The sequence below is a fragment of the Equus quagga genome, chromosome 2, assembly GCF_021613505.1.
Source record: "Equus quagga isolate Etosha38 chromosome 2, UCLA_HA_Equagga_1.0, whole genome shotgun sequence".
In the NCBI taxonomy this organism is placed as follows: Eukaryota; Metazoa; Chordata; class Mammalia; order Perissodactyla; family Equidae; genus Equus; species Equus quagga.
In genome coordinates, this window is record NC_060268.1 from 65765739 (window position 1) to 65779342 (window position 13604).

At 38.5% G+C, this 13604-nt stretch overlaps 1 protein-coding gene across 5 annotated transcripts in view; it reads left to right on the forward strand.

Moving 5' to 3' along the window:
• Positions 1 to 13604, forward strand: part of LOC124235408 (neogenin) — a 247023-nt gene that overhangs the window by 172140 nt on the left and 61279 nt on the right. For 3 of the 5 annotated variants that reach the window (XM_046653310.1, XM_046653307.1, XM_046653308.1), the window contains exon 8: positions 10464 to 10683. In XM_046653310.1, coding sequence (XP_046509266.1) covers positions 10464 to 10683 — 220 coding nt within the window. The remainder of the gene's footprint in view (positions 1 to 10463; positions 10684 to 13604) is intronic. The other 2 variants (XM_046653311.1, XM_046653309.1) reach the window with 1 other exon arrangement.

Consider the following 13604-nt stretch of genomic DNA (forward strand, 5'->3'; position numbering starts at 1 on the left):
CCCCAAGATACTTTTTTACCTTTTGAAGGAATTTAGAAGATTTTGAAAAAAGATTTTAAAACTAATCTATTTTCAAAGAAAGATTACCAAAAAGGAACAAAATATGGATTTCAAAAGAAAACTTAAAATGTCTCCTCACAGCTCGCTTGACTGGTGTGAGTGGCTGTTGGGTTAGGATGATTGGATTCACTTAACCAAGGGCCACAGGCCCAGCACAGAATTAATGGTCTCTACCTGGAAACTGCTTGAAGTGCATGGAGGTACTGCTTGAACTCATCATGATAAACTACTGAGAGTGACGCTTCATCAGTCACAGATCTAATGAGCCATTAAAACTGGAGCTGTCAACCGCAGGGTACCTGGATTTTAAAAGTCATTTCTCAGAAGAATGAGGAGCAGCTCCGATGACTTCCTCAGGTAATGTAGAGCTGGATCAGGAGAAATGGAATCCCTCTTCAGAGCTCACAGACCACTTCAGTGAGTCTCACTTAAGAGCCTATTAGGGTCATTAGGTTTCAGTGACAGTGCCAGTGTGAGGCTGCTGCCAAGCTTTGGAGCAGCAGGTCAGAGCCAGCAGCATGTTTAATGTTGTTCAGATTTTGAAAGTGTAATACCTTTTGTCAGATTTCCCGGTTGCCTTTGACTTCAGTCAGATTTACATGGTGTTTATTGCTCTAAACATAGTAGCAGTGTGAACATAGGTACAGAAGTGGAGAAGCCCATTCTTGTTTAGTAACCAGGCTAACCTAGAGCACAGCATGTCCTGGAAACAGGACTGGACAGCTAGGATAGGCCCAGAATGTGGAGGACCTCGAACACTGTGCTGAGGTGTTTGGACTTTCTTCTGTGGGTGGTTTTGGGGACTGATGTGATCAGATCTTTTATTTTCGGGAGTGAACTCTGGTGGCAGGATGGAAAGAAACCAGCATAATTCTTAATATAATCAGAACTCTTTTTTTAAGAAACAAAGATTTTTACTACATTTGGCCTAGAGATCTGTATAATTCAATTATGCTTAGGGTCCCTGGATGACCAGTTGGCATTTGTAAAATGTTGAGTAATTTCTGGACATTTAAATTTTGTGAAGACTTCAGATTGGTTGATTTTAGGCTCTGATGTTTTGAGTAACAGAAATGTCCTAGGACTCCCTGTAATTATTGCTGTTTTATACTAGAAAAAAAGTATGTTTAATAGTTTCAACTAGCTAGTCTAAGCCATTTCATTCTAACAGTTTTATTGAAGTGTGATTTACATACCATAAAATTCACCCATTGTAAGTGTACAATTTATTAATTTTTAGTAAATTTATAGAGCTGTGGAGTCATAGTATAGCTACAAAATGTTTCCATCCCCCCAAATTCCCTAATGTCTGTTTGCTGTCAATATCTACTCCTACCGCCAGCCACAAGCAATCAACGATTTGCTTTCCGTTTCTGTAAAAGTGCCTTTTGTAGTCATTTTATATAAAAATGGAATCCTACAATATGTAATCTTTGTAACTGGCTTCTTTCATTTGGGGTCATGATTTTGAGATCACCTACATTGTGGCATATGTCAGTATTTTGTATCTTTATTGCTGAATAGAATTCCTTTATATGGATATACCTCCTTTTGTTTACCCATTTTACATTTGAATTGTTTGTAGTCTTTGACTATTTTGAATAATGGTACTATGAACGTTTGTGTGCAAATCTTTGTGTGGACATTTATTTTCATTTCTCTTTGGTAGATTTCTAGGAGTAGAATTTCTGGGTCATATGCTAACTAAGTTTATGTTTTTTAAGAAAACTACTATAAAATTCTGTTTACAGATGACATCATTTTGTATATGGAAAATAAGGAATCCGTGAATAAATTATTAAAACAATTAAATGAGTTCAGCAGGAGTCAGTATCAGTATACAAAAATTATTTGTATTTCTGTATACCTGCAGTGACCAATCTGAGATTGAAATTAAGAAAACAATTTCATTTATAGTAGCATCAAAAAGAATTAAGTACTTAGGAATAAATTTAACAAAAGAAGTGTAAAACTTATGCTCAGAAAACTATGAAACATTTTTTAAAGAAATTAAAGATTAAATAAAAATGGAGACACTTCATCAGTTGGAAGACTTAAAATGTTCCCACCAAGACTGTATGAGGATTCCAGTTTTTCCACATCCTTGCCAACCTTTAGTATTTTGTACCCTTTTTGATTCTAGCCGTTCTAGTGGGTGTGTAGTAGTATCTCCTTGTGGTTTTAATTTACATTTCCCTAATGACTAATGCTGTTGAGCACATTTTCATGTGTTTGTTAGCCATTTGTGTGTTTTCTTTGATGAAGTGAATGTTCAAGTCTTTTGCCCATTTTTAAATTGGGTTATTTGTTTCTTATTGATTTATAAGAGTTTGTTGTATATTCTGATCCTGAATATATATTCTGAATTATTTATTCAAGTCCTTTATCAGATATATGATTTGGATATATCTTCTGTCATTCTGTGGCTTGTCTTGTCACTTACTTAGTTATGTTTTTCTTAAAGTACAAAATTTTTATTTTTAATAGAATCCAATTTTTTTTTTCTTTATGTCTTATGTTTTTGTTGTCATGTCTAAAAATACTTTTCTAGGTCAAGGCGTGAAGATTTTCTCCTATATTTTTTCTAGTTTTAGTTCTTCCATTAAATCTGTGAGCCATTTTGAGTTAATTTTTGTATATGGCATCAAGTAAGGATCTAAGTTCTTTACTTTGCATATGGATATATAGTTGTATCAGTGCTAATTTTTGAAAAGACTGTTCCTCGCACTTTGAAATTTCTTGACATGTTGGGAAAAATCAATTGACCACAAATGTAGGGGTTTATTTCTGGACTCAGAGTTCTCTTCCACTGATCTGTATGCCTATTCACATGCCGATACCAGACTTTTTTTTTTTTTTTTAAAGATTTGTTTTTCCTTTCTCTCCCCAAAGCGCCCCCAGTACATAGTTAGATATTTCTGGGTCCTTCTAGTTGTGGTATGTGGGATGCTGCCTCAGCATGGCTGGATGAGCGGTGCCTTGTCCAAGCCCAGGATCCAAACTGGCAAAACCCTGGGCCTCCTAAGCAGAGCGCGTGAACTTAACCACTCGGCCATGGGGCCGGCTGGCCCCTAGCCTGTCTTGATTACTGGAGCTTTATAGTAACTTTTGAAATTATGCAAGTCCTCCACCCTTCTTCTTTTCAGACTTGTTTTGGCTCTTCTAGGTCTTTGACATTTCTGTTAAATTTTAGGAGCAGCTTGTCATCTTAACATTAAATTTTCTAATCCATGAACATTTATTTATTTAAATTTCCTTTTTATTTAGATCTTTATTTATTTAGATGTTCTTTAATTTCTCTCAGCAATGTGTTGTAGTTTTCAGGATGCAAATCTTACACTTCTTTTCTTAGATTTATCTAAATATTTTATTTGTTTTTGATGCAATTGTGAGTGGAGTTGTTTTCATAGTTTCATTTTTGGATTGTTCATTCCTAGTGTATAGAAACAGGGTTGGTTTTTTTATATTGACTTTGTATCCTATGACCTTGCCAAACTTATTTATTAGTTTTACTAGCCTTTTTTTTTGTAGATCCATTAGGGTTTTCTACACAGATAATTGTGTCATCCACAAATAAAAACAGTATTACTTCCTCCTTTCTAATCTTTATTAACTTTTTCTCTTTTTCTTGCCTTCCTGTGCTGGCTAGGATTTCCAGTGCATAATGCTTAATATAAGAAATGAGAGCTGACATCCTTGTCTTATTTCCAACTTTACCGAAAAAGCGGTTTATCTTTCACCATTAAGTATAATGTTCACTGTAGCTTTTTCAAGTTGAGGAAGTTTACTTCTCTTCCTGTTTGTTTGAGAGTTTTTTATCATGAGTATGTGTTTGATTTTGTCAAATGCTTTTTCTTCATCTATTGAAATCAGTTCTTTCTCCTCTCAATATACTGTATTATGTTGATTTTTTGGTATTAAGCTAGTCTTGAATTCCTTTGATAAATCCTATTTGATCATGATGTATAATCTTTTTAATATGTCACCAAATATGAATTGCTAATATTTTGTTAAGGATTTTTGTATCTATGATCATGAGGAATATTGACCTGTAATTTTCTTTTCATGTGATCTATTTGTCTGGCTTTATATCAGAGTAATACCGGCTTCACAAAATTATTTAGAAGTATTTTTCATCTATTTTCTGAAAGAGTTGTGAAGGACTGATATTATTTCTTCTTTTAAATATTTGATAGCATTCAGCAGTGATACAATCTGGGCTTGGACTTCCTTTGTGGGAAGATTTTTATTTACTAATAAAATTCCTCCATTTGTTATAGTTCTATTCAGATTTTGTGTTTCTTCAGTGGGTTTGGTAATTTTTGTCTTTCTGGGAATTTTTCTATTTCCTCTGAGTTGTTTATTTGTATAAATTTGTTCCTAACATTCACTTATAATTTTCTAGTGTCTCTAGGGTTGGTAGTATGTCCTCTGTTTGATTCTTGATTTTGATAGCTTATGTTCTCTCTTAATTTCTTAGTCTCATATCTTTTTTTTTTTTTAAATCTTTGTTCCAGAAGAAAGCAGTCACAATATTTGGGCTTCACCTGGCATGTATATATCATTTATTTGTTTGTTTCTATTCTTTTTTTTTTTTTTTTTTGGTGAGGAAGTTTGGCCCAGAGCTAACGTCTGTTGTCAGTCTTCCTCTTTTTTGCTTGGGGAAGATTATCCCTGAGCTAATGTCTGTGCCAGTCTTCCTCTATTCTTTTTGTATGTAGGACGCCACCACAGCGTGGCTTGATGAGTGGTGTGTAGGTGTCTGCCTGGGATCCAAACCTGCGAACCCTGGGCTGCTGAGGCAGAGCACACGAACTTAACCACTATGCCACTGGGCTGGCCCCTCATCATTTTTTTTTAAGAACTTGACTAAAATTTTTTAAAAATTTTCCCCATCTTTATTGAGGTATAATTGACAAATAAATGGTAATATATTTAAAGTGTACAACATGATGATTCGATATATGTATACATTCTGAGAGGATTCCCACAATCAAGTTAAGTAACACATCCATCACCTCACATAGTTACCTTTTGTGTGTGAGAATGCTTAAGATATAAACTATTCAGTGAGGTAGAGGCTTAGATAATTCATGTGACACATTTCGTCTCTCCTTATAAAGATATTTAAATTTCCCTCTAAGTACCACTTTAGCTGCAGTCACAATTTTTAATATGATGTGTTTTCATTTTCATTTACTTAAAAATTGTCTTTCTTGTGATTTCTTGTTTTACCCTTGGGTTATTAAGGAGTGGATTGTTTGATTTCCAAATATTTGAATTTTTGCTACATTTCTTTGAATTCATATATTTTGGGGCTTTGTTGTTAAATGCATATGCATTTATAATTGTTATATTCAAAGGAGAAATATACAACTCAGTGATAATAGTTGGAGATTTCAATATCCTACTCTCAAAAACTAATAAAAGAATTAGAAAAAGTTACAGTATAGAAAACTTGAACAACTATCAGCCAACTTGACCTAACATTATAGAGCCTCCACCAAACAGTTCCAGATACAGAGTCTTTCCAGGCACACATGGAACAATCTCCAGGATAGACACAAACAAGTCTCAGTAAATTTAGAAAGACTGAAACCATATAAAGTAAGTGACTGACCACCATAGAATTAAATTAGCTATCCACAGCAGACCCGTTCTTTGTCTGGGGCTTGCTTTCCCTTGCTCTTAGAGTGGTAAATCCCTCAGGCTCAGGGTTCTTGCCCTGTAACAACCTGCTGCATGTGCAGGCATCCATCCTGGGCCCTTGGCGTTGCCTTCGTGGGACTTGGGGGGTCTGGGGAGCTGAGGAAAACAAACAAGAGGCTCTGGCTGCTGCCAGTGTCCTGAGTAATGAAGGTCTCTGTCTCTGATGTAAGATTTGTCTTCATCAGCATGCATGAAACAGTAATAGGCTGTCTTGTTAACTCATAAGTAAAGTAAAATCTCAGACCCTGCCTAGTTCTTGACAGTTTCCTTTAGTTCTTTGAACATATTTTAATAGCTACTTTGAAGTCTTTGTTAAATCTGTTATCTGAGGACTCTCTGAGACATTTTGTATTGACTGCCTTTTTCACCCCATGAGTATGGGTCACACTTTGTTTCTTTGCATATCTCTTCTTTTTTTTTGTTGAATATTGGATATTTTGATAACGTATTGCAGCAACTGTGGTCTTGACTCTTTCTCTCCCTGGCAGTTGTTCTTTGTCATTTGTGTGCCAGCTTCTCTGGACTAAATTACTGACGTGTCTTCCCTCAGTGTGCGGTCACTGATGTTTCTGCTTAGCTTTTGTTTGTTATTTTCTTGTTTCTATTTGTAAGCCTTGTTTGCTAGGTAATTGCTGTGTCTGTATAGATTAGTGCGCAGCCAAATATCAGTCAGAAGTTGTGCTCAAACACCTCAAGCCCATAAGCCTTCTACTCTCAGCTGATGGATCTGTGTCTGGTTTGGGGAATGCATTCAAAATTCAGGTCATTTTTTAGTCTGTCCCAACTTTTGTTTCCTGCCAGGCTCTCCCACTTGTTCTCTGAACACACACACAGTTCCGTTGGCCAGGGGTGTGTGGGTGGCCTGGGCCTGCTCCTGTCTCTGCTGCACATACACATGGCTTTCAGTTAACCTGGGACATGTGGAGAGCTTATCAAGCCGCCTTATCACGTTTGCACCTCACCAAACTCCTTGTTAAGTCTCCAGCTAGTTTACCATCCATTGCTTGCCCTCAAAAAGACCAAAACCTAGGGCTTGCCAAGCCACTGGCCCTTCCTCTACACTTGCCACCAAGATTGCCACTTTAACTGACAATGCTCCACATCACATCAGCTTCCTCTGGCAGCAGCAGCAAGCCATTGGTTTCCATGGCCTCCCTACCCTGGTTGAACACCACCCCAACAGAGCTGGGGGGCTAGGAGCAGCCCCGGGCAAGGGTACCACATATTGGCTCTTCTTACCTGAAATGTGATAGTTTTCATGTATAAATGCTTCTCAGTTTGTTATATGCCTTTGGACAGTTCCTAGTTTTTGTCAGTTTTTTCTCCAGCTTTGTAGTTGCCAAAAAGTTCCCCAAATGGGAAGATTTGTTGGCATCCTCAAACCATCGTGCTAGAAGTCTGAAGTCCCAATCTATATCATCTTGCCATTGATGCTGGTGTAACTTAACTGCCTATTTGGTTCTCTGGGGTTACAAAGACTCTTCCCCTTACCTGCTCAGCTAGAACATGGAACAGCACCAATAGAGCCAATCTAGAGATAGTGGGTATAGAAAACTGGGACTACAGTGAACATGGATTTTTCCCGTGGCTAATTAGGAATCATTTACGATGATCCAGCATTATTTATACTTTTATTCTACGTAAAACTGATAAAATACATTGGCAAAGCAAATGTTTATGTAACATCATTATGTAAATATTATTTGTGTACACTGTATCAGCTAAAAAAGTTAAAATGTTGCCTTGTGTAATGAGATTTGGGAAGCATTGGTCTCTATCGCACTAACATTCTCCCTAATTTTTCTTCCACTTATAAATTCTATAAATATACATTTATTGATTATCTAAAATATACAGAGGCATGGTGAGTGATTCCCAGATGAAGCAGATGCAGATTTTATCCTCAAGGAGCTTTTAGGTTAGTATAAATGATACAGTGTGAACATAAAAAATGTAGGTGGGAACTGCGGGCTCCACTGAAGAGTTACAGATGTGTGCTATGGACGGGCACCAGGCTGATTCAGTCCCCGTCTGAGTGATTCTCTCAGCAATCACCATTGCTTCCATCACCTCTCCTCCCTGCTGATATCCCCCTCAGTTGTCTTTCTACTTACATTCTTGTGTCTGTCACCCATGCAGGCTCACCGTGGTGGCAACATGGATCTAGTGTTTCCACATGCACTTGTCTCATTGATCCTCATCTGGTTCCTGTCAGCCTGGGACATGGGTAGGGAGCATTATCTGTTCCAGTTTATAGACAAAGGAACTAAGATCAGAGAGACTAAGTGACTTGCCCAACTTCACGTTATTAGGAAATGGCAGAGTCAAGTTTTGAACATAAGGTCCTTATACTCGAAATCCTGGGTTTTTTCCAGTATGCTGTGCTGCCTCTCACACTGCAGACTCTCTCTCTGCGGCCAGCAGATAGTTGGGAAAAATTTAGCTTGGTGAGTTGGGTCAGACTTGGAGGCAGCTTAGTGTGTTTCTGGGCAGGCACAGAAATGAGGCAGCAAAGCAAGACTGTGTTCAGGCTACTTTTTGAAGCATTTCCCTCTGAGGGTTTTTCGTGACTTTTAATTTTACGAAACTCGGAGATCCACATTTCCAGTGGCTTCTTATACATTTCTCCTGTGAATGTTGGATCATTACTTTCAACACAGCATGTTCATCACCAAATTCACCATTTTTCCCTCAATCTGTTCTTTTTTAATAATCGTTTTCTCCATTAATGACACCACCAACCACCTGTTCTCCCAAGTCGGAAACCCGGGAGTCCTTGCCTCCTGTTTAACCTTTACCCAAGCAGCTAATCCTGTCCTTTCCACCCTACCTCGTAGGGCTGTTGTGTGACTAAACTGACACAATATATGAAAAACAACTCTGAAAGCTGTGAATGAGAGGTATTTATTTCCTCTGAGGCAGCACGTCTGTGGAAGCATAGGGGACAAGAATGAGGCCTCAGAGCCCACTCAGACTTAAACTTGCTTATAATGTTGACGCTTGTGTCAGTGAAGTGTGGACTTGTAGCTGAACTGTGGCTTCGTTGGTTTATGTTTTGATAGAACTCTGCACTCTTAAAGGCAGTTCCTCAAAAGGATGGGAAAAGGAGTGGGTGAGAGAGGATAAGTGATTTGCCCAAGGTGACACACTTAGCACGTGGCACAACTGGGACTAGAACTCCTGTTGGTTAAATCTAGAGGCCTCTTAAACTAAAATCCAAGGTTGATTTTAAAATTTGACCACTTACTACGTGTGACCTAGGACGAGGGATTTAGCCCTTTTAAATGTCAGTCTCTACATATGAGATAGAGATATAATGAGAGTGCCCATTTCATATCATAGAGTTGTAAGGATTGAACACATCCATAGAAATAGCCAGAGCAAGGTGCAGAAAGTGCTCAGTAAATGGTGGCTATTGGATCACTCTTTTCCCTTCCCCACCTATCTAGAAGCTTTAGGTTGGTCTTCCTCTGTCCTTTCCCCTAGAGAATTTATTCTATCTAGCATATTTATTTAGACTGCCCCACTTCAGATTGTCTTACAGTCTGGAAGATTGTCACAGACATTTCCAGGAGGTTGTTGCCCTACTGTGTCATTGAAAACTAGGTCCAGAATTTCCGTGTTTTCCTCGCTACTTCTTTTCTACTAATTTCCTCATTAAGGTTACGACACAGTTCTAATGAACTCCTTTAGTTAAAAATTGTGAGATTACGTTTATACTTTCTGGCCCCAGGTGAAGGAGATTTTAGGTTCAATATGAGGAATAAACTTCTAAAATCAGAAGTGCCCAACAACAGAATGGACTGCCTTAGAGGTAATGAAGTGACCCATGACTACAGATGTGCAAGCAGAGGCTTTTGGCTAGTGGATCTGTGACTTGCCGCCGCTTCCTCTGTCCCATGCAGTCCCTGAGGTCTGCAAGCTGTTGTAACATCCATTGCAGTGAGGACTGTAACAGATCAGCCAACCACATATTGTGTTTTTTGTGACTTTGTAATTTTTGATTCATGATTTTATACTGTCATAGTTAAATGAATTGATAAGATGGCAAATGAACTATAACTTAGTGAAGTGAGGAAGGTTGTCAGACTTCCCTGGGTATTGCCAAGTACAGAGAGCAGAACTTAATATTGGACTGAAGTTGGAGATGTGGCTCTCGAATCTCCTACAGAGCCGAAGCCACGCACAGCTCTGCAGTGAGATTACAGTAGCCTGGGGCCTGTGTTGAGTGTAGCTAGGCTCATCCGTACCACACATGTTATTTCATGTTTTGATAAAAGTACGAGAAAATATTGAGGTTTTATCATATATGAGACTTTTATGTGCAAGATTTGACAGATGTTGCATGCTGCTTTCAGGATTAAAGAAAATTATTTGCGCACTGCTGTGTCCTTCTGTGAGATGATTTATTCCCAGCTGTCACCTTCCCTGTCCCTTACCCACGACCGTTATAGTGCCCAGGAGGTCTGCTTGCTCTACGGTGCTGTGTCTTGAATAGCGCCCATTAGTTCTCAGTAGTTACCCCTGGCCTGCATGTTAGCCTTCAGTTTAATGGCCTTTTTTATGTTCATTCATTTTATTTTATTTCCCATCGTGGTTTTGTTTATTTCTTTTTTGTTTTTGTTTTTTCTGTTCTCTTTTTTAAAACCGTCGTGGTTTGCCCTTCATATTCCCCAATATTTGCACATGACAAGATGTTGCCATCCCAACATTACCTCCCACTTCACTGACCAGTGCCACTACTGACCATCTAGCACCAGCCACCACGGGACCACTGCCTTCAGCTCCTCGCGATGTCGTGGCCTCTCTGGTCTCTACCCGCTTCATCAAATTGACATGGCGGACACCTGCATCAGATCCTCATGGAGACAACCTTACCTACTCTGTCTTCTACACCAAGGAGGGGATTGCTAGGTAAGTGCCTGTGTGTCTGAAGCCAGTTGGTTGCATCTTGGTCCACCCCGGCCCACTCATGCTCACTGGCTCTTTCTTGTACAGCACCTGTACCAGTTTTCAGTCCAGAAAATATGACCACCAAGATGCATCTTTCCTAATTTAAAAATAAATTCCCAGGGTCTGACCCAGTGGTGCAGCAGTTAAGTTTGCACGTTCTGCTTCGGTGGCCCCAGGGTTCACCGGTTTGGATCCCGGGTCTGGACCTATGCACTGCTTGTCAAACCATGCTGTGGCAGGCATCCCACATATAAAGTAGAGGAAGATGGGCATGGATGTTAGCTCAGGGCCAGTCTTCCTCAGCAAAAAGAGGAGGATTGGCAGCAGATGTTAGCTCAGGGCTAATCTTCCTCAAAAAAAAGAAAGAAAAAAATAAATTCCCAAACAGACTGAAGTCCTGGTATTCTTTCCTACTTTTTGGGGACAACTTGGGAGAGGGTAGATAGAGCTATTTAGGTGGAGGTATTAAAATATAGCCAGAACTACTCTTTTTTCATAAGGTTTCCTCAGCGTAGGAAGTTTCTCAGAACTTTCAGATTCTAGAAGTTACAGTAGACTTAAGTTTTTAAAGCAATCTTAAATGAATATTTCCCTGCACCTATGTGGATATGGGCCACTGAGCTCCAAGGGGTCTCCTTAGTGACTAATTTTCCTAAAACAGCATTTTCATTAAATTCCTCTCCATCTCCGTCTCTTTCAGGAACTCACTCACATTGCCTCTCCATTTTCACAGGAGACTTTCCAGAATTTCCAAACTACTTTATCCACAGTCTAGCTTTATCTGTCCAACCTTATTTTCCCTTAACTCACTTTCTAATGATACCTGTCTAATTCCGTCACTGTGCAGCCTTTTTTCTCAGTCTGTTCTCTTCCGTCTCTTCCCCTTTCTCAAGTAAAGCTGAATTCAGTTAATCCTTCTTGGCCCAAATTAAGCCCCATGAAGCCCTCATGAATCTTTCTCCCCCTTTTCAGCTCATGTAGCATTTCTCTTGTATACGTGTTTATTCTACTAATATTGGCACTTAATTATGATAGCACGTGATCTTATACTACCACAAGTTGTTACTCTTTTATTTTATGTGTATTTGTGTTGTTTTTACAACCAGATTATAAACTGTTTGGGAGGAACTGGGCTACGTGCTCACTGTGTATTCTTAACACTGCTGAGTAGACTCCTTCATTGTGCTGCTACTTCACACTGAAATGAGAAAGCTAAAATATCTGTTTTGGTTAGGACCCCTAACACTGAAATAAAGTTTGTATTTCTACTAGTGTGTTTACATTTGATATATATTGTATTTAGTACCAGACTGGCAAGTTCAGCAAGTATAGGAACCTTAATCAAGTCAAGACCCCTTGATTTAACAGTCTGAGAAGTCTGAGTGACATAATTTGAGCCAGATGGATGGAGCTACTCATAGGATATGTTTATCTGAACGCTCTATTGGATGTTTGGGGAATAACAAAGATAAGGAAACAGAGTTCTAGGCGCAAACGGGTAAGACATTACTACTAAACAGTATTTGTCTTAAAATGTCTCCAACAGACTTTCAAATCTCATTGCAAATTTCATAGGATTTCATAGAAGGAAGAAAGCATTTAGTAATTCCTCATAAGAGCCAGCTTATTTCCATGACTGAGCCTTCACTGTTGTTGCTTCTACCAGAAGTGTATTTCCCTCACAAATAACTGTGTCTGGCTCTTGACTGTCATCTTCAGATGGTACCTCCTCATGCCTTCCATGAATGCCCACCCAGCTTAGCCCCTCAGTCACTGTTACACAGTGGTGTGCTAGAGCTAGCTTGTTCCCAAGCCAATTGTTAGATTTTGAGGAAATTTTCAAGCCTGATGACATGACATGGTAGCTCGAAATTGGGCATGGTGGGAGTATTTATAAGTGCTGCAAACCACAGCCAATTGTACACTGCTTACCAGAGCACCACTGCTATCACATTGCCCTGGGTTGGGTTTATTTTGGAACACTTTACACTGAAATTTTCTCTTTTTATTAACATATTTATTGTGTCTCTCTTGTTCAGTAGAGTATCAGCAGCACCTGGAACAGAGCCTGGCATATAGTAGCACTTAAACAAATATTTGTCAAGTGAATAAATTTCAGTCAGTGGAGAAATTATTTAAGAAATCATGTTGAAATAATTGACTCCATTTGGCGGAAGGAATAAAAATTATCTCTCTGTCTTATATCATGTATAGCGACAATAGATGGATCAAGAGATATTTTTAAGACATAAATGTGTTAGAAGAAAATATAGAAACTGTTTCTTTCATTTGAGTATGAAAGACCTTTTGAAGGAAGACAGGAAATCCAGAAGCCATAACAGGAGACATTGACAAAGTTTATTATATAACAGGGTAAATTCCATGTGATAAAACATCATGTAAGCAAAATCAAACTATTAAGTGGTAAGCTGGGAAAAAATTTGTAACATTTACAAAAGATTGTATTGATATCCAATCTATATAAAGACCTCCTACAAATTGTAAGTAAAAGGCAGATATCCCAAGAGGCAAATGGTACTTGTAGATGACTCATGGAAGTTAGTGGAAAGCCCAGTAAAATTACAAAGGTTTTCACCATCACTAGCAATCTTGGAAATATAAAATAATCAGTTACCATTTTTTTACCTAAGGCTAGCAAAAATTTTAAGTTGATAATATCCAATGTTAAGTGAGTTAAATGCTGAGAAGAAATCTGCTCTAGGCTCTTAGTGGCAGTATAAATTAGAGTAGCCTTTGGAGAAGGTAATTTGGCAGAATTTTTTATCTTTTAACACACATACCCTTGCTTCCAACAATTACACTTCTAGGTGTCTGTCCTATAGATATACAGATACACATATGCATAGGGCACTTGTATAAAA